This window comes from Nelumbo nucifera, chromosome 5, assembly GCF_055504915.1.
Source record: "Nelumbo nucifera cultivar China Antique chromosome 5, China Antique-T2T, whole genome shotgun sequence".
NCBI lineage: Eukaryota > Viridiplantae > Streptophyta > Magnoliopsida > Proteales > Nelumbonaceae > Nelumbo > Nelumbo nucifera.
The window spans coordinates 45,603,625-45,624,764 of NC_142653.1; the positions used below are offsets into that span (position 1 = coordinate 45,603,625).

A 21,140-nucleotide genomic window follows, 5' to 3' on the forward strand; every position below is an offset into this window, starting at 1 on the left:
AATTCATCGAAATTCAAGCGGGTGGTTTTGATTGGTTAGTAAGATTGGGTGGTTATGATATCAGAAGATCTAAGGCCCCGTTTGGTTCATGGGAATAAGGGTCTCTAATTGGAGTCAGAATGGGCTATTCCAATTTTAACTGTTTGCTTGGGTGGAATTGGAATCCTATTCCCACTCTTGATGGAATGGCATCCCCCTATTTGAAAGAATTGCCATTCCCTCACCTTCCTTGGGAATGAAATCCTATTCCTTCCTATTTCTGTATGCACCAAACAAACTATGAGAATAAACCATTTCAATTCTGACTGCAAATCAAATAGATACCAACTTTTTTGAGCCTAACCAATCAAAACCAACCCATGAATTTTGATGGGTTCTCATTGGTTGTTGTACAACTTAACACAAACCATAATCCGGGCTCGATGTGGGTTTTGTGAATTTTTCATCAAACATAGATGAAAATTCATAAACAGTACCCATGAATATGTTGTCTGTGTTGGGCCAACCTGAAAAAGCCATAAGTAATGGGCACTAGAAAAGTAGGAATGAGACTTTGGAATTATATAGGGAAAATTCATAAACAGTACCCTGAACTTTGGGGGTGTGTCAAGTCAGTCCTCGAACTTTCAAGCATGTCTATGTAGTATCCCGAACTTTCAATTTGTGTCTAATAGGTCCTTACCGTTAGTTGACTATCAATGATCAATTGAAATGATTGAATTGCCCTTCATATTCCAAGTAAGAGAGAGAGAGAGAGAGAGAGAGATTTTTAGAAAATAGGTAGAACCAAGGTTCAAAGTATCGATATGTATCGGCCAGTATCGGCTGATACTTATCATGCCGATGTCCTACCGGTATGCCCCTCCAGGGGTTGTATCAGGTCAGCCACTGACCATCGGCTCAGAGGGTAGTAGAGCCTTAAACCGACCCCTCTGTACTGGTTTCGAAAAGAAATAAATAAAACTTATAAAAACGTATTGGCACAGGCCGATATCCCCTACCAGTGTATAGGCCCATGTCGATATTTAGAAACTTGGGTAGAACTTCCCTCATCTAAAAAAAGGGTTTATCCATCGGAGGTTGCAGTGGTCGCTGCCGGTGTGATTATTCGAGTAAACGCCGCCAGAGACCACTTACCGGTAGATTGAAATCATCGCCAACGATTAACTGAGCATTCTCTCCGGTCTGCGGTTATAAGGTTTTCTCTAATACAGTTGTAATATCAGTCCTTTACCGTCGCTAGATGATATTAAACAATTGTCGTTGCCAGAGAAGACACTAAGCCCTTGCCGTTGCCGGAGAAGAAGGTAAAAATCCCATGGATTTTTGTTCATTCGATGGATAACAGAAATTGTATTTTTCAGATCAAACGTCTTTTTTGTCCATTTGTTAGACATACATAAATCCCATGGTTTTTTTGTCTAGATCATTCTTGTTTAGTCGATAGATGTAGGTTATTTTGATTTTCATGGTTTTTTTGTTCGTTCCTACCGTTAGGTTATTTTGGTTTTTGTCTTCTTCGTTCTCGTTCCTTGGACATACAATAGGATGGAGGAGCTTGAACAGAGGATCACGGTGGACAGGAGAGCTTGAACAGTGGATCTGATTCAACGGTGGACGGGGGAGCTTGAACAAGGGATCTGGTTCAATGAGGAAGCTTGAAGATGAGAGCTTGATCGGCGTTCAGTTTCCCCTTTTCTTCTTCCTTTCTAATCTTTTAATACTTAAATGAAATGGGCAAAATAGCCACAAAAATATCAAAAAGGGTAATTTTGCCATTTAGAAAAATGTGCACTTGACGTCTCGGGGTGATGTCGACTGATGGTCAATTAACGGTAGGGACCTATTATACACAAATTAAAAGTTGAAGATACTGCAGACATGTTTGAACGTTCGGGGATTGACTTGATCCAACCCCCAAAATTCAAGTTAAATTCAGGAATTCTCTCTTATAATATCACTTATATCAGAGTTCAAATCAGCCCCCACGAGATTGCCTCCCACAACACATCTTCGCCGTGTATTGAGAGCATCTCCTGATGATGATATTATCATTTCTAGGATTATCATAGGGAGATGTTCTTAATACACGGCGGGAATATACTGTGGGATGTTGTGGGGAACAATCTTATGGGGGCTGATTTGGTCTCCCTATATCAAACTTTTAAGTGGTTTATCTTTCACTCTTAGATGACTGGAAAACCTTCGTTTTACTCTTTTGCTTGATATTTATGGACCAGCAAGAAACCCCATGTGATGCTATTAGCATGGGATGAATAGCACTTGATGAAGACTGATGAAGAATTTCCAAAATATTTCAAAATATCAATGAACTAAAAGATAGGAAGAGGTGATGGCATCGTACCAAAGCTTGGAAACATCATATCCAATGATATTTCCATTTCTGCAATAAAAACTTCAAAGGAAGCAAGAACGACATTTAACTTGGACTGTAATGTGGAAAAGAAAATTTGATAAAGAGGAAATGGACGAGTAGATTTGAAGGAGGTTGGAAGTCTGTGGAATAATAAGTAAGACAAAAAAAGAAAATATGGTAGAAAGCATGGTTGGAAGTATTGATATACGTGTATGTGTTAGTCTCATAAATAAATTGTGCTCATACCGTCTTCACAATCCGTTGTAGCCGTTTATTGAAAATATCTCTCATAAATAAGAAGATACAAATATACAAATGTTTTTCGATGCAAAAGGCTATGGGAATAGTATGAGTACAGGACTGAATCCACCCTCGTATGTATATATTAATGGGGTTCGCTGATGAGAAATTACACATGAAAAAAGAAAAAAATGATACAGGAAAAACTTATAACTATGGTTTTAAAAAACGATATTTCATTCTGGTTATCGGTTTTTAGGTTGATGGTTCAATTATTCGATTTGAATGAACAGTCCATCTTAACAAAAAAATCAAAAATCAAAAAAATCAAAAACTATTAAACAGATTGACAGTTGGACCACCCAAATCAACAAGTTATTGACTGATTTAATGATTTTTGGCCAAAGACTGAATTTGGAGTAAAACGAAACCGATTACATAAACAATTCCTGGGTTGAACGATCCAACCATCCAAGTCAACAAAGGTTCAAAAACCATGCTTATAACCAAACGATCAGCATCAGAAAGTGATAACCAATGAGATGGTTTTCCATCAAAATTTATGGGGATTTTTGATAGCTTAAATCCTTTTCAATATCATGTCTTCCTATCTTTTTAGTTCTTTTCCATAATAAAAAGAAGCCAAGCAACTCTATTATTGCATGTTGATCCATAATAATTGAGACATGACATGACATTCTACCGGTTATAGGTCAACATGGAACATTTAGTCATACATCATTTAGACGTTAGTTAACACATTTGGACAGCCTCAACCAATCACTGGGAGACTCTTGTTGGATCATATATATGTCATGTCTAGACTTAACATGCTATGTTGATGACTACTATATTCCTACCCCTGCAATTACAGTCTCACGTTGTGGATTAATGTTAATATTGAATATTGATAGAACTAACTAATCTCTGAACTACAAGTTTGCTTTACATATTTAAAATTTGCTTATGGATTCAATACTAGTGAGGAACAAGTCTCTTATGCAGGATAAAGGGTGCAACTGTTGTGTATATTATAGAGCACTCTGGATCTGCTATCCATAACCTGTTCCCATACCTTATCCACAGAATAAACTGTTGTGTATTAAGAAGGAGATATTTCCGATGCGCAGCTGTAATGTTGAGTGGCTAGGGAGGTGGGAACAATTTGTTGGTAGTAGATCTGAGCACATTACAGAAATTCATAATATAAACAATATAAGTAGATAGATAGACAGAAATAGAGAGAGGGAATTCATGGGGTTACTTTTTCCTTGGTCTGCATTCTTAGAGAAAATAAGAAAATGAGATAGAGAGTAGAGGAGGTAAGGTTTAGAGAGAAATAGGGTGGAAGGGTTTGAATCTATTACAGTTTTTTTTTTTTAAAAAAAATTAAGTAATATTTTTTTTTAATTTTGGGAATAGAGTTGACGAGTGTTGAGCCCAGATTTACTACTCACTTTTTCTAACCACTCTCTACCTGCAGTGGATTGTAGCCATACATCTTTCAATTCATAATAGAGAAGTGTGGCTCCAATTCACGGGGTAAAGAATTGGTAGAGAAAGTAAGTAGGAAATCCCAAGGAGGAGTGTTATATAGTTAGAGTCGGGGGCCCGGGAGGACCTACTTTGTTACATATTTGCCATGGCTCCACCCACTAACTGTATGAGTTAATGGTTTTAACAAAAACTTTGCGGGAGAGAGGGGCAAGGACCCTTATACTTGGCTCCGCTCCTGGGTGCAAACCAAGAAAAAAATATTTATTCACAATGCTATTTTCTTAATATGTTTTTGGAAATATGTAGAGGAGGCAAACTAATTTTCAAACACAAGTACTAGTTTGTTTGCAATGGTGCAAAAACATGAGAATGCAAATTCTGATTTCTTTTTTATTTTTATTTCAGCATCTACTGCAGGTTTGTGTGAGATGTAGATGAAGTAAGATAAAATAGGGGTGAGAATGGGTTAGTTTGGTTTGATTCCAAGGGAAAACCTAGAACCTAGCTACCACAAAAGGGTCTGTCTTAGGTTTTTGGAACTAAAATCTACTATATCAAAATTGATTCTGGTCTTGACAGATCTAGGATCTATCCATGGAACTTATTCTTTCTTTACCAAAAAAAAAAGAATACGTTCTTTGAAAAAAAAAAAGAACCATTCCATAACATTAAGGATTAAAATAGATAGCTATATTATATAGTTGAGTTTAATTAATATGGTAATATATGATATGTTTTTTCAACATTAAGAATTATAAATGTGATATAATTGCATAATCACAAATTGTATCATTTATAATTTTGCTATTAATGTATCATATTGATTAGAAATCACAATGATCATAAATTTTTAAACTTGATTTTTAATGATAGCAAGATATAATTTAAAACTTAAATTACCTTTGTTGATTAAATTGAGTAATTTCACCATAGATTATCATAATATATTAATAAATAGTTTAAAACTTATCATTATAATTTAAATATTGTCAATAAAATTATTATACACATTAAAATATTATACATTACCTATTATACACCTTCAAATATTAAATTTAAGAAAATTATCAATTCACTTAAGTGGCTTAGTGGTTAAGTGAGACCATGATCTTTGTAAAAATGAGTGTTTGGACTCAGATCTTTACATCCTCAAAGTATTTTGGGATTTATTTTAAGACAAGTTTGGTTTCAAGGCTAGTTCCACAAAGGCTAATCAATGTGAGCTCTCTAGGCCAATTCTAGTAGGATAAGCCTCTAGCTCTGGAATTGGCTTGGGTGGAGTTGGCTTAAAGAATTTGGAATTGGACCCTATTCGGTAATAGATTGTGTAGGGTCGATTTGAGGCTAGTGCAAGGTCCATTCCACTTGGTTCTAGGTAGAACCAAACCCTTTTCTCACCTCTAAGACAAAACATGAAACAAAGTAAAATAAAACACAAAGCAAATGCTTCCATACATTTGTACTAGTACAAATAAAATTGTACAACAAATAAATGAAGTCTTGGTTTAGAAACTCATTTGCTCATGACCAAGGTTTGATAGTTTGAGCTAAGACCCCGTTCATTTTTCAGGAAGTTACTTACCTAAATAAGTGCATTTACACATGTTCTTTTATTTCCTAGGTAAACAAGACAATGACAATTTTATCCATAAAAAAACTATTATTAAAAGGGGCAATTTTGTCCCACTAAAGTGTTTGCAGGGGGACAGTTATTTATCCACTTGGGAGATGGGTACTTAGGGAAAATGAATATTCCATGAACCCCACATAAATCTGAAAAAAGAACATGGATATCTCGGTTAATATGAACCAAAATCCCAATGACCGACTTCCCCCTCTCAAAAATCCGAATAACAAACAGGCCCTAAGAGTTTGGGGATATTAATGGTTTGACTTGTTAATATCCATCCTAACAAACCTATTGTTAAGTAGGGATGCAAACAGTTTAGATCGGATTTGAATAAGAGTACATTCAAATCCGTTCCGATATACTATAGATCAGACCGGATCCGATCTAAAGATCCAATTGGACCTCATAAATATTGATTTTAATTTGAATTTGATCAAGATGTCAGATATCTAAATCCGATCCAATCCAATTTCATTTTTTTAAAAAATAATAAATTATTAAAAGGAAAAGAAAATATAACAGTTTAAATAAAGAAAAATAAAAAATATAGACATTTTTAACTATTTTTATCATATATATACATGCTTTTTATAAAAAATAAATAATATAAAAAAATTTCAAAAATACAATATAAATAACATATTATATATTTCAAATAAGGGGACCCGAATTCAATCTGATTATCTAGTCTGATCTCAAGACCCAAAATAGGGATATCTGAAGCCGATAAGAGAGAGAGAGAGAGAGAGTATTGGACAGCTGACATGCAGGATAATTTTTTGGTATAATGTATTAATATTTTGAACCTTGTCAATTACTCACTGCCACTGGCCAGGATGGTCACATGGTGTCTCTAGAGGTGTCTATGGCATGGTTTTCAAAACTGGATTGGAAACCGTTGATTTTGGTCAGCAAACTGTTGAACCGGCTGGTTAATTGTTTAAACTGTTTGAACCATTTTTGTCATTTTTCAAATTGTTTATTATTTATTATTTTTTTTGTTAGAATGGGCCAACCGTTCAGGTCGAACGATTGGACCGTTCAACCCAGTAACTAGACCCCAGACCGGTTCGGTCGCCGGGTCGATTTTAAAAACCATGGTCTATGGTTCGATTAATCAAACAATGGGCATACTTTGTAAACTGAACCGATGGTACTGGTTTTTCCATTTCTCCAAACAGAAATCAAATTGGTACCACTGGTTAACTGGTCTACCGGTTTCAGTTTTTGACCAGTTCGGTTCTTCTGTTTTTCAATTTTTTATATTTATAATATATATTATATAAATATATGTATAATATTATAATATAAATAATAAATGATATATAATATATTTATAAATAGATTATTATAAATATAATATAAGTATATATTTATATATGTAATGAATATATATTTATATATAATATATAGAAAATATGTAAATATATTAAAATATACATAATATATATAGATTAATTCGATTAACCACCAGTTTTTTTTAGGTTAATCGAAAATCGAACCAATCCTTCGATTTTTCAAAAATTCCAAATCGAAAATGAACCGATCAATTCAATTAACCATATTTTATAGTTCGGTTTTCTCGATTCAATTTGATTTTTCGGTTTTGATGGACAGCCGTAGGCGTCTCTCCCAAAAGAGGCATAAGATCAAATCCGCATAATTGCATTCTCTCCATGATAAGGCCAGTAGGACTTCATACGCACTTCTCTATCCTCACCCCTTAATTAATCCCCAATGTAATATATTCTGTTAATATAGAAAGCCAGAAATCCATTTGATCTGCTCTCTCTTGGCTTTAGCTAAGGTGAAGACCATTCAACAGTAGTAGGCCCTAATACCAAAGAGTCATGCTCATATGTGGCAACATCAAGACCACTCTGAGTTGTTGGCTCTAGGCGTGGCACAACACTTTCTCAGGCACTCGACTACTCCAGGCTCTAGCTCAAAGAGTACACCATCCCATTTAAATAATTATACGTATGTGGCAGGAACAGCCCGCACCCCATCCGATGCTTGCTATTAGGGGCCCCTGCCGCATGGTTTGGATGGTCCCAGCATTCTTAACACCCTAACCCAAAATTGTAGGACCCCAGTCAATTCAGCCAGAGTGGTCCAACCATCTGACTCTGACCTTGCAAGGGCTACTACCGGATCCAACCCCACAAATGTTGAGTGGGTCCCTCAACTGGTGCAGAATATTAAATCCTTGTCCCTATTGGGTATTGATTGCAGGGATGAGAGCCTCACTAAAGATATTAAGGGTCCCCGCCCCATAACAAGGAGCTGCTTCTCTACTCCAGTCTATGCATTGCTTTCAGCGTGGCTCAACTTCAGCTCTCCCCCTACCAGACAAACAGTACCACAAGCTTTTCTCAGCCATGTGCACAGTTGCAGCCAAGCCATCAACTTTTTGTAGAATTCCATGAGCTTTCATAGAGCTTTTTCCAGGTATGGATGCTTCTTTTTACTGTTTGGACGAGAGTAAATGCGACAATTACACATGCAGAAGGTAGGGAATAAGAAATCTTTGCATGGGAACGCAGTAAAGCTAGCACTTGGTTAATTATCATAGGGGACCAGTTAACCAATATCAAACAATGGCTTTCGGACTTGGCTCGGCACAAAATCTCATGGGTCCCAACTCGGGCTTGACCGAACCTGCAGTAAATCTATTACCAATTAGTGCTGCAAAAGAACCTCATCTCCTTGGAACACTGGCTTCATACTCAAGGGAATGATTTCATTTGTAATGTCCTCTAAATTTGTGTCTCAGGGACTGATTCTATCTGTCCAGCCTGGCCCAGTTGTATGACTGAGTCGGCTATTTATGGAATTGTCTGGTTCATCTGGTCTGATCCGGCTTTTTTGCCTATAAGAAAAAAAGGGGTTTTAGAGGCTAGGGTTTGTGAGTCTTATGACCAGGGTCTGAGGCCATGGCGTTTAGTAGATGATGATGGCAGACGAGCAGTACTGTTCAGTCGAATCCGGGTAAGCCGGTCGAGATCCGTAACTAGCCCATGTTGCCACAATTCGGATTCAGTACTCACAAGACCGTGTTCATACTATCCTCATAGCCACTTGCAGCTGTGTATTGAAGATATCTTTTCATGAATAAAAACATACAAGTAAGGAGATATTTTTAATACACCATTGCAAGTGACATGATGGGATCTGTTCCTCACAAAGCGCTTTTCACACTGACCTCAAAGTCATATCCTACCATGTATTGGAAACATCTCCCATGTGCAGCTGAAACATGCTATAAGGTTGGTATGAGGAACAGATCCGGACTCACAAGTGACTGAATACAATGTGAACATGGTCTTGTGAGGACTGAATCTGATCTCATTTGACCCAAAAGCCACTTGAAAGAGACCAAATTAGCTGTAATTGATGGCTGTGTTAGGATCTATATAACCAATAATAACGCCCCACATCAGAGATGCAGTGTTAGGATCTATCTAACCAATAACAACACTCCACGTCAGCCATACATGGGGAATGCAATCTGCACTCCCCTAGAAGTGGGTTGCAAGAAGTGGCCAGTGGTTTAGAATTTGTGCTAGACCCAACATCACTTGGAGCCTTGTACTGTCACCAGGCCCTAAGAGGGCGACCAATCTCTTGGACCGGGTGGATGGGGCCAACCCTCAACCCAAAATTTGGAATTATTAGGTTTTTCGAAAACAAAAACCTTGGGTGACACACTTTGTCAACTTTGATACATAAAATGAACATTTATTATAAAATTCAAAATTGTGCTCTTTGTCAAACGTTTTTTTTTTTTAAATCGTTTTAATTATATGATGAACCAATTGTCAGCAGCTGACCCAACAGTTGAACCAATAGCCCATATAACCCAAACTTCAGCTTGAAGAGACCGAACCAATAGCCCATAAAGCAGTACTGCCACCCATGAAGAGTAACACAGCCAAATCTGGCAAAAAGCACACGCGCACACGTAAAAGAAAGAGAAACAGGGTATCTGACAGGATGCCCACTCCGGTCCAACTTGGTTCGGGCAAAACAAGACAGCAAAAGCCATGCAGATCCAGACAAAAACCGGATAGGACGGGTTTCCACCAAGGCTGTATTATCTCTTCTCAAAACCCAAATTAAGCCCCTAATTGTATCCAACGAAATCCAAATTAAACTAGAAGACACAAAAGAAGAGTCAAAAAATTAAGCTAATAAAACAAAGAACACAAATCAAGATCCAGAATTGCAGTAAATCAATGAACTAGCAAGAGAACAAAATTACAGAACAAGTAAAAAGGCGAAATGCGTATTGAATCATGATAAATTGAGCAACAAAAACAAGGATTACTTAGCCAAATGTGTGTGTAAAATAGCAGAGCTTTGAACCACTAAAAGCCTCTGTAAATGACAACAAAACATGGCAATATAGCCTTGGGATTGAACACATACAACTCATCCAAATTCGAGTAGATTCCGGTCGGGCCGGCGACTGAATCAAACTCTTCGGAATTCTTTTGGTTCATTATCTCTTCTGAATTGGTGTCCTGGGTCCTCTTCACCCTGCCGGCGATCACTCTGCAGACCAACATTGCCCGCTTGTCGTCGTCGGTCTTTATTTGAGCGTTGTCGTGTGCTTTTCCACTGGTGGCTGTTGTGCAGATCGCGCTGCCGGCATCGCCGGCTGGGATCTTGAACCCGTTTCTTATGATACTGCAGACGTTGCATTGGGGGATTGAATTGCAGAGGTTGGAGGACCCATTCATACCAATTGAACAGACAAAGGTTGTGCAGTGGAACCTTAGGAGCTCATTGCCGTCTGCTACACATCTTGGGTGCTTCTTTGCAAGTTTGCTTGCCTTGGCTTTAATGGATTCTCTGTAATCTTCAAACCTGGTGATGGTCTTCTGGCTGTTGTGAACCTTCAGGATCCTGTCTACTTTGCAAACTGAAGCTTGTTTCTTTAACCAACTTGATTGAAATATAATCTCTACTATGTTTCTGCTGGTATCTTCAGGACCCAGTTCGGATACTGTGGTTTTTACATCCAAGAAGAGGGAGAGCATTAGATTTCTGAAATGGTTTTTGATAATCCAAAGACCGGAACCAGAACTAGAAAAAAGAAAATCAAATGGTTGTTGGTATATGAACCTAGGATTTCTGAAACAATAAAATAAAATTTTAGCTTCCAATGATTTACACAAGGAAAAACCAATCGAGATTATTTCTTAATCAATAATGAAACAGAAGAAGAAACACTGACAAATTAAAGAAATAAAAATTAGTATAAGAAAACACATGTAACAGAGACTTGATGCATTACCTGCATGTCGAACAGCTTGGTGGGCTTCTAAATTCTCAGCTTTCGTGAAAATCTCTCCACATTCAGGACAAGAACAAGCAGTAGTTCTAAGAGCAGGATCTTTGGGGACTCCGCTGATGGGATCAACAACTGCTCTACACTCATAACAACCGGAGAGTCTCCTCAAAGGCATGCTCCTAAATGACCCACCAACAGAAGAACCAGAAGACAGCAGAGACGAGGATGACGAAGAAGAAGAAGAAGGAGTAGGTACAGCTCCATTGATCTCATTCAAAGGAACCTTCAAGGATCTGCTAGAAGCAGTGGTGGTTGAAGAACATATTGAAGCCCACTTCTTACAGTCTTCAGGAGAAGACGATTCAGGCCTTTGCATTACTTTCGTGTTGTTACAGAGAGAACCAGAACACTTCATCTTCTTGTGCTTTTTACCATTCCCCTCCACAGCTTGCTGTTCAACTGGTTGGAGATGCTTACATGTAAACAGACTCCTAACAACTGCCCAAGGGGGTGGCTTTTCCGTTGGTTTCTGGGACTGCAGATTCTGATCCTGGTGGGTTTTCTTGCTGGGTTTTCTAGGATTTTCAGTTTCTGCCATTATTGAAGAAAAGATACGAAAATGAAACTGGTAACTGGTCTCAGAGCTGAAATGGAGGTTTTCTTCTTTTGGTTTCTCTTCCTTGTAAGCTGGGTTGCTCTAGACAGACATGAACTGAAGGCTATGAAACATTTGGGGAGATGAAGTTTCAGTGGAGGCTAGCCTTGTAACTATTTGGATTTGGGATTTGTGGGTCTTCTGGGGAATGGAGATATGAATTCCATTAATTGCAGAGCTTATTTGTCGCTAATCCACCGTGAAATCTTCTGAAGCTACACAAAGGATCTGAATATTAAATTAGAGAATGAATAATTTTAGGCTCAGGGCTGGAGGACAGCAGCTGAGCTGAGCAGCAAGCTATGTATATATTTTGCTCATCAGCTCATGCTGCAACTGACGCAAGTACAGCCAGGATGATCAGAACTCCACTCTTACGTGATGGGCCCCGCCTAACAGATCGAACGGTGAACCGTCACCATCCAATCAATACTTTTGCCAATTAAGTGAAAAGGAAAGTTTTCTAAAAGAGAATGATATATTGGACGGTCGTGATAATTTGTTTGAATTATGACTTGACTAACCCTTGCGGGACCCATGAAATTCTGAGTCAAAGATCCCTGTATCTTATGCAATCAAACGGTCAGAAATTCCTCAAGTACAACGCCGAGCTCATAAAGAATTAATGGGAGTACCGGTCCCACCTAAGATCTACCCAATTTCGATTCATTTGAAAAATCTCAACCATCCATTTGGACCATCTCTACTTCTACCAAATAACCCTTTAAATACTTGCAATTTTACAGTACCGAACCGACAAAGGGATTGGTGCCAAAACATTAAATGTACCGATGCTTGATCATAAAAGATGGGCTCATCAACCCTTCAATCAGAACCGTTCATTTTTGGCAGTAGGGTTTTGATCAATTACATAATATTTCCTCTTTCATTGGGAAAAGCCGCTTGATTCCCTCTGCCTCTAAATCAAGCAAGACTCTCAAATTGAAACAAAAGGTTAAGGCTTAATACTTTAATTAGATAGATGCTCTTTGTTCTTCACATAAGCTTTATAAAAAGCATCACAAGAAATTCCTCTCCACCAAGTTGAAACGGTTAGAAATTCTTTATTTCTGACATTCCGACCTTTTCAAATTCTACTTGCTGGAGCTGGATTATTACCTGCAAAAGCTTAATCACATTTCATCGGATTATCAAACGTTTAATTACAGACTAATGGCATTGATTTGAAACTTAATTACCCATTAAAAGCGTAGTCTTCCTTTGATTTGAAATATTAAATCTTTGTTTGGATAAGTTTCTGCTTTAGAGATTTGGGCTTTGAAAACAAAATTGAGGCAAAAAGTGTCTCAAGCATTTGATAAGTATTGCTTTTGATAACACTATAATATGAAGCCAAAACACTTTGTACTTTTGGGCTTTAAAAGTATAAATGAGTCGGGTAATCTGAGCAAAAAGACAGAAGCTAACCCTAATTATACTGACAAATGTTTAACTGAATGGGGCTAGTTTGTCTTTTAAACCACAAGTTTAACTACTAATTGAGAATACACCCGTTATGAAAATTGGGGTTTATCGAGATCACCCCTTAATTATTAAACTTAGAGAATTTAAGTAATTAATTTTATTTTTGGTCAAGGTAAATGGTGTCAACTGGCAACTGGCAATACAGAGAGACTCATTACCCACTGACAGTTTTCCCGGGGTTCTTTTTGGCGGGAAGTTAGAAATCCGTACCAAACAAGGAAGACTTTAACATGCTTTTTTACTTTTTTGTTTTATGATTTTCGAGGAGAGAGTATATATTGCTGCGTGTTAGTGAAAAAAAATGGAAATTTGAAGCAAGGCAACGTACCTTCCGCTGTGTGAATTGTCGGGAACGGATGGGGGAAATTATAAATAACAATTATTGGAGCGAATTACGCGAAATATACGCCCATTAAGTACGTACGGTGGAATCCTGTCGGAAAAACGGGTGGGCCGTTGATGAATGATGCCTTGGAGGATTTTCAGCCGTACGATGTGATTCTTTAAGTGGGACCCGCTTCGGTACGGATGGGATAGGTGTGATGAGTCCAATGTGTAGACATTGGTGTATGGGATCTTCTGGTCAAACGTGTCTAGTGCATGGGAAAAGGTCTAGCCAATTAGCCATGGGACCAGAAATTGTAGTTTGTAGGCCCATTAGGCCATTAATCATTTTTGAAACGCGCAGATGTCTACGATGTGGGCTAGTCGGGTTGAACGAACAGTTTATATTTTAAATTGTAGTTTGCGCAGAAATTGTAGTTTGCGCAATTCTTGGATTTCATGTTGAACGAACAGTTTATATTTTAAATTGTTTTTATATTTATGTTATTTGTTTGAAATCAGTGCAAAGTATGGGTTCATTATTAAATGCTCCAACTATCTTATACTCTAATGTTTTAATTTTAATAAGAAAGTTAATTATCAAAAAAATGTAAAATTATATCTAAAAAATAGATATATTAATATTCTTTTTTTAAAGTAAAAAGTATTAGAAAATACATTTTTAATATGATAATTATTATTTTTTTATATATCAAACAAATACTTGTAAACGTGAACCGAGATACATAAATACCCTGATTCAGTGTTGTTTATATCACCAAAAAAAAAAAAAAACGGAGCCTCAGATTCAAATCTTAAACTCTTAAACTTTGGAGTTGGTTTGTAGAATGGTTTTGGTCAGATGTATGCACTTCAACCGGGTAGGATTCAAGCATTTTCCATTTTCATGTAGATTTCTTCCTGGTTTTATTGAAAACTGACATTGACTCGGCTGGTCCATTGGTCATTTTTTTTCTTACTTGACCCAGATTTTATTATCCACAAAAAAACACTGTTGAATAACAGTTGATCTATTCAACTGAGAGTTCGAGAAATAGCTTTTAAGTTATTTTTATTTTAATTATTTTTAATTTTAAAAAATATCATGAATTGATCCATTCGAACCAGACAGTTAAACCGTACAACGTAAAAATTTATGGTCAAAACGGTTTCTTTTCTGGATTGTTTTTTAAAACCTTTTTTTTTTCCACTTTATCTCTTCGTCATGTTTCACTTGCAATTGCCAGCAAATTCATGGCGCAATGATCAAAATGGTTTTACATCTATCCAAATCTGACAACATGGGCCTCCACATCACCTGCATGCCCTGATCTAATCAAGTAGCAGGGTGGGTTCGGGTTGAGGCGAAATCAGATGGGATGATTCCAAAAAAGCTTGATTTTGCTAATATTCATTCATTTTGGCTTCATGGGCGTTACACAGCTGGGTGGCCCACGCGACATTACAATCATGCAATGGGATTTCCCTTATCATTTATTGAGAGTGCTTAAAATACTTAGAAAATAAGCAAGCAATGAAACATTAAGTATAATTATGTTGAGCTCCCCATCAATTGTGACTTTCTATTTGAAGATTTAAAGAATTTACACAGTATTGGACAGGATCCATGTGTTGCCTAATTACAATACCAGTTTGGTCATCTTTTAATTCACTATTTTACTGTTGATTTGGGGGGTGTTCTATTGTGTAAATTGTTTTTCTTATTGCTGGTTTCAAAAAAAAAAAAATCAAAATCATTTGGTTTGAAAATTAATCGATTTTCAAAACAAAAATAAAGAAAAAAAACATATTATTGGCTGTGCAGTGTTTTTTTTTTTTTTTTCAAAACTGAAATAAAAACATGCTTTCATTTGGTTATTTAATATCATGTCATACAAATTATACAATTTCTACCCTATAAAATTTGTTTTTGTTTTAAAAAAATCATTATTTTAATGGTTTCAAAAACTTATTGATTTAAAAAAAAAACAACTCATTTTTTCTTTGAAAACAACAAACAGAATTCAAGAACATATTTTTATTTTTTTTTTCTAGTGATGTAATGGATTCAAAAACAAATTAAAACAAAAACATCAATATTGTATAATACCCCTTGGTTATAAGCAACCTGTTTATTTGGGCTGTTAAACCGTTGACCCGTCACCCGTTCAGTGGGTTATTATTGATGACATTATTAATTCATCATTGACCCAAATGTTTGAACCGCTTGGACCTATTGGCCCATGGGGGCCGGGAATGGTTCAAACTCTAGGTTGGATTTTAGAAGACTGTTGTTTACTATGTAATTTCTTTTTGGCAAACCCACTTGCATTGGTTAGAAAGAAAAGGAGTACATGTGGATCAGCTTTGACTATCATATGAAGTATAAAGATTGTGCTTTACATGTCAAAAAAAGTAAAAAGATTATCTAATTCATTGATCGAATTCCTTATGTAGATATCCTATTTACATTATTTACAAGGTTAATGACCTTTGCCAACTCTTGAGTAGATGATTAATTAGCTACTTGATCTTCAAAAATGAGGCTTCCTCAGGACAAGTTAACGAGGTTCGGATTTATGCATCATAGTTTATTTGAGCTCGGCATTTTTGGTACATTATTTTTTTGGTATTAAATATTATAGAGATTAAAGGGTTGGAGATAGAACCAAGGTTCAATATGTATTGTGCTCATGGTTTTTCGATATGCCCTTCTAGGGTTATATCAGGTCGGACACTGATTCAAAGGGTAATCGAGCCTTAAATCGATCCCTTTAAACCGGTTTCAAAAGAAAAATAATACCTAAAAAAAGTATCGATACAGGCCAGAGTATCAGCATGTATCGATACTTTGAACCTTGGATAGAACAGATTGTGCCTTGGGTATTTGGTCCATTACTCTTACATGAAGAACCTGCTGTTATGCGGGTTTGATCCCGTGCCTCCATATTCAGAAGGATGATAAGAAATTATTATTGGCCAATTTGATATCTTTTGCGTAAATTATGTTTACCATATAATGTTTGATAATTGATATATTTGCCTTGGCTTGGGTGTGAAGAAAATTAGTATATTTATTTTCCTCTCTCGGAAAATTGAAAGCCATTTATGCACATGGCATCCAATCATACAATTGGAGCATCTCTTCTACAAATTTGACATATATTCTTAATGTGCGATTGGATGCCATGTACATGGTTTTGTTTTTAAAGAGATTCTATCTCGGGCTCTTGCCGTATTTGACTCAACATTCAAAAAGACATAGAAGAATTTTAGTACACTATTCTACCCCAGTCATCATTTCTCTCCCCCCGTCCTCTCTTTCTACAAAGCAACCTTTAGTAGGACCAGCACCGAAAAAGACAGTCAGTTATTCTAAAGGGAAAGAGAAGTGCTTAGAATAGATAAATAGAGTCACAAAAGTAACTCCCATGAGCCCCACCTCATCCAGAAATGTAATAATGTGGTATAGAGGCATGCAAGAGATAGACAGGCTAGATGATGGGTTAAAACCATTTGGAGTAAAAATTAGCTATTCCCATTTGGAATAGCGTTGGGTTAATGTCATGGTTTTTGAACCGTTGTTGATTCAAATGGTTGGACTGTTCCGCCTAGAAACTGTTTAGATAATCAATTATGTTTTACTATTTACTTGTTTTTTGGCAAAAAACTATTAATTTTGTCAACAAACCATTAATCTGAACAGTTGAATCATCTGCCCATTCAATTCATATAATAGTTTTTAGCCATTTTTCTATTTTAATTATTTTATTTTTTAAATGACAATAACTGTTCATTCAAATCAGATGGCTGAACCGATGACCTAAAATTGATAGTCAAACCGGTTTCAGTTCTGGGTTCTGGGTTCTGGGTTGGTTTTTAAAACGTTGGTTAAAACCATGAAATAATGATTCAGAATCAGGTACGTACACAGGGTGAGAAGCTAAGTACTCAAAAATATTTTTGACACCCACCCTATAAATACCCCCAACCTACCTTGCAAAAGATTAAAAGAAAATTTCTAAGACAACTGTCAGATTATTAATTGAGTGCTCACTTTGTATGAAATAATGGCCTTTGATGCTTTGTTGCTGCCCCACCTTATGTCACTTCAACCAGTTCAAGGTGGGGCCTCAGTAATACATTAAGGGCCATGATTCATGGTTTTAGGCAAGGCTATTTCAGCGGGATTAGCTGATTTTTGAGAGCTCCTTGGATGATATGTTAGTTCACCCAACTATGCATTCATGACCCATCTTGTTACACCAAAACTGTATCTATGTCACATGTTGAGAGATCTATTGACAGCCCAGTCTGTAAAATGTAGACCTCCAAGGTTTTTCCTGGACTTTATAGCTAGGTCACGGGCAAATTTGGAAGGGCTTCTGCATTGATCGAGCTGCAATATTGACTAAGCCACTTTGGATAAGCTTCCTAAGCTTTACTTCAAAGTGATTTTTTAGCTCATGTAAGTCCATTTTTGGCTTTCTGGTTTTCTGAGCTCTTGTAATGTAAGAAACCATTGCATAAAAGCCTTCACAAATGGACATCTAAGACTGTACTTGGCATTCCTCATTTTAAGAACTTATCTCCTTTTTAGGATTAAAAATTCAGTGTTCATATGGAGCATTCTAACAGCAGAAAAGAGAAAAGTCATTAAAATAAAAAATGCCATTAAAATAGCTTCACCAGAAAGTCCTTGATTATTTTTAGGCTCATTTTATAAATCCATTTTAGGCTTGAAATCTCCATCCCATGCCTAAATTGATGGCTTCGGTCGGAACCTGATAATCAGCTGCTTTTGGTAATAGGTCCAATTTATATATATATATATATATATATATATATATACAAGGACTGATCGAAATCACGTTTCTCCCAGAATGAATGAGAAAGCAAAGATTGTCATCAGCAAAAGATGATTTTACTTTAGAAATTTGAAAGTACATTGCTTTACAAAGACAAATTTTGTACATTTTTGGAACTTAGTAAATCTTATTAGGCAAAGATTGTCAGTATTTGGCAATTGGCATCGATGCTATGATTCTTATAATCACCATCTGAATTATGTCTCAGCTCTCTGGGATTACTCATGAGAAGTGAGATAAACTTTGAGAAAAAACAAGTAAATGAATAAATATTGATTCTTGTACAGACTTAAAAGTAGCGATATCATGAAGACAGAGTATCACTAGAATTGATTCTTGAATAATGCCAAACAATACCCAGCTGCAAGGATTGAAATTTCAGATATTTCAGGCTTTTCAGCCATTTTGGACCTAGGAGCTCAAATGGATTTGTAAAAGTTTTGGTCTGGGCAATTTTTTTAATATTTTCTTATTTGTTCCAAGACAAATGGGCTGCACACTAGCTGACACCTTCAAAACTAGCAAGCTTCAACCATCTAAATTTAAAATGTTTTTTATCTGAACCCCATAACAAATGTAGGAACATTCAGTCATGCTGATTTTTATTTTGGACAATATGTAAAGCTGGAACAGAAGATGCTAGCTGTCTCAACCGGCAAAGTCAGTTGGTGTAGTTCAATTGTTTAAATCCAATCCTACCAAGTGTCCACGGGTTTCCCCACTAATAGAATATATGAAATTGGGCCAACGATATGGTGGGTCCCAACCTCTATTCCATTAATACGTGGCAATTCAAGAGGCCAGCTCATATCTATATTGCTCAAACCAAAATTTCATTGTATCACAAAATTTTGTGAAACAATTTAACGTGTGGGGTAATTTGGATAGATCCTATTTTTATAAGGTTTTGTTTTCAGTGCAAAAAATTCATTTACTACAAATGTACAGGAGTGTAAATTCTAGTATGTTTTTGCTTCAGGTTTTGCTTTGCTTTGTTTGCAATAAAACAAAACAAACCTAAAACAAGAGTGGATTAGAATTTGCTCCCAACTCTTTTGCACTTTCATACTTCCGCACTAGTATAAATGAAATTGTATTACAAACCAACCAACCCAGGGAACAAGCCCCATCATTTAGTGGAAATGTACTAGGGTTGAAATACAAAAATGCCCCCATGTTTTGACTTTTCTCATATCCAAGAGGGGTTCTTTTGTCTTTTCATAGGAATGCGCCCTAGACATCAAAAAGTGGTAACAATTACATTTATTAGTATCAACATAATATAGCTAAAGCTTTTATGGGTTGGTAGGGCAAGGGTAAATAGATCTAACCCCCAAACTAAAAAGAATATATCTAAACCCTATAGGCTATGCTTGGTTTGATAGAAAATGAGAGAGAGATGGGAAATTCTTTTTCTTTAAGAACTTTTTTAACCAAACATAGCCTTAGGGTTTGAAAAAATATAATTTATAGCCTAGTAATTTGACAAATTATCTTTTCCTCAAAATATTTCATATATATACATATATCACTTATACAACAAAATTTTTAGCCATTTTATATAGAATTATTGCATATAAATCATGAAAAACATTCACTCAAGAGCCATAGTTGGAGTGGCTGAAATGAAAAACTTATTTTCTGTCTTATTTGAATCAGTTTTTAAAGAGATCATGGACTCTTAATGGCTGAAACTGAAGTTGACAACCCCATTTATCATGTCTACCCAGACCATTGACAATCATAAATGTTGCTGATCCATCTCTATCCAGGTGCCAACCCCCCAAATCCCAATGCAGATCTCCCAGTTTGACTTCAGATAAGCAAACCTGGATGGAATAGTCTCCCAAAGCCACAACAGACTGGTGCTCAGGCTGCTCCCTGTTCACGGTTCGGCTAATTAATCTGGTCTGATCTGGGTGGTCCATCAAAACAAGAAAATTTTATCATGAAGGCAAAGACCCATTTTGATCAAAACATACAAGTGGAAGGATGGAAGAAAGAGGCAAATGCAGCCAAATATAGCATATAAACAGCTAGAGGCACCAAAATCTGCCATAAAGTCCGCCACTGCATTGGCTTGGCAGTGAGCATGAAAAACATATATAACAGTGAAAATGACTCATATCAGTAAGTAAAAAAACAGAAATCATCAGTCTGCAAAACAGGGATCTTGTTATGGTCTTCCCTCAAAGAGATTCATAAGGTCCTTTGGAAAATCATTAGGATCCATTCAGTTTATCGGAGTATACCATTCTAATTTTATCTGTTTGGTTGGATTAGAACCTCATTCCCATTTTTGATAGAATAGTATTCTCCCATTTGAAGGAATGGTTATTTCTTCCCTTTCTTTGGGAATGAGAGTCCATTCTGGCCAATTCTGATTTCATATGGATTCTAGTTTGAACTAAACAAATGAATGGAATAGACCATCCCAATTCTGACTACGAATCAAAGAGACCCTTATTTTATTATCAAAACTGAAGTTTCAATTATTATATTACAAGTAATTATAGATGACAAATATAATGGGTCTAGGGATGTCAATGGGTCAGGTTAAATGGTGAGCTCGGCTTGACCCAACCCTATAGGGTTAGGTTAGGGTTTTGATTCTTCAATCCGATTCGGTTTAGGTTTTGGTTAACCCAACCCTCTAGACCATGATACCCTATATATATACAAAGTATTCTTGTAACTTTTTGATTTCTAAATCTATAGCTTTAAAGTCTAAGATTTATTTACATATTAGTTTTGATTTTCTTCTT

At 36.3% G+C, this 21,140-nt stretch overlaps 1 protein-coding gene across 1 annotated transcript; it reads right to left on the reverse strand.

The window, feature by feature from the left end:
- Window positions 1-9,964: 9,964 nt before the first annotated feature.
- On the reverse strand, window positions 9,965-11,979 carry LOC104608536 (uncharacterized). Its single transcript, XM_010274567.3, has 2 exons — window positions 11,047-11,979; window positions 9,965-10,755 (listed from the first exon to the last, which is right to left on the reverse strand). The coding sequence occupies exons 1-2, from the start codon at window positions 11,639-11,641 to the stop codon at window positions 10,115-10,117; spliced, it is 1,236 nt and encodes a 411-aa protein (XP_010272869.1). The 5' UTR covers window positions 11,642-11,979; the 3' UTR covers window positions 9,965-10,114.
- Window positions 11,980-21,140: the final 9,161 nt, after the last annotated feature.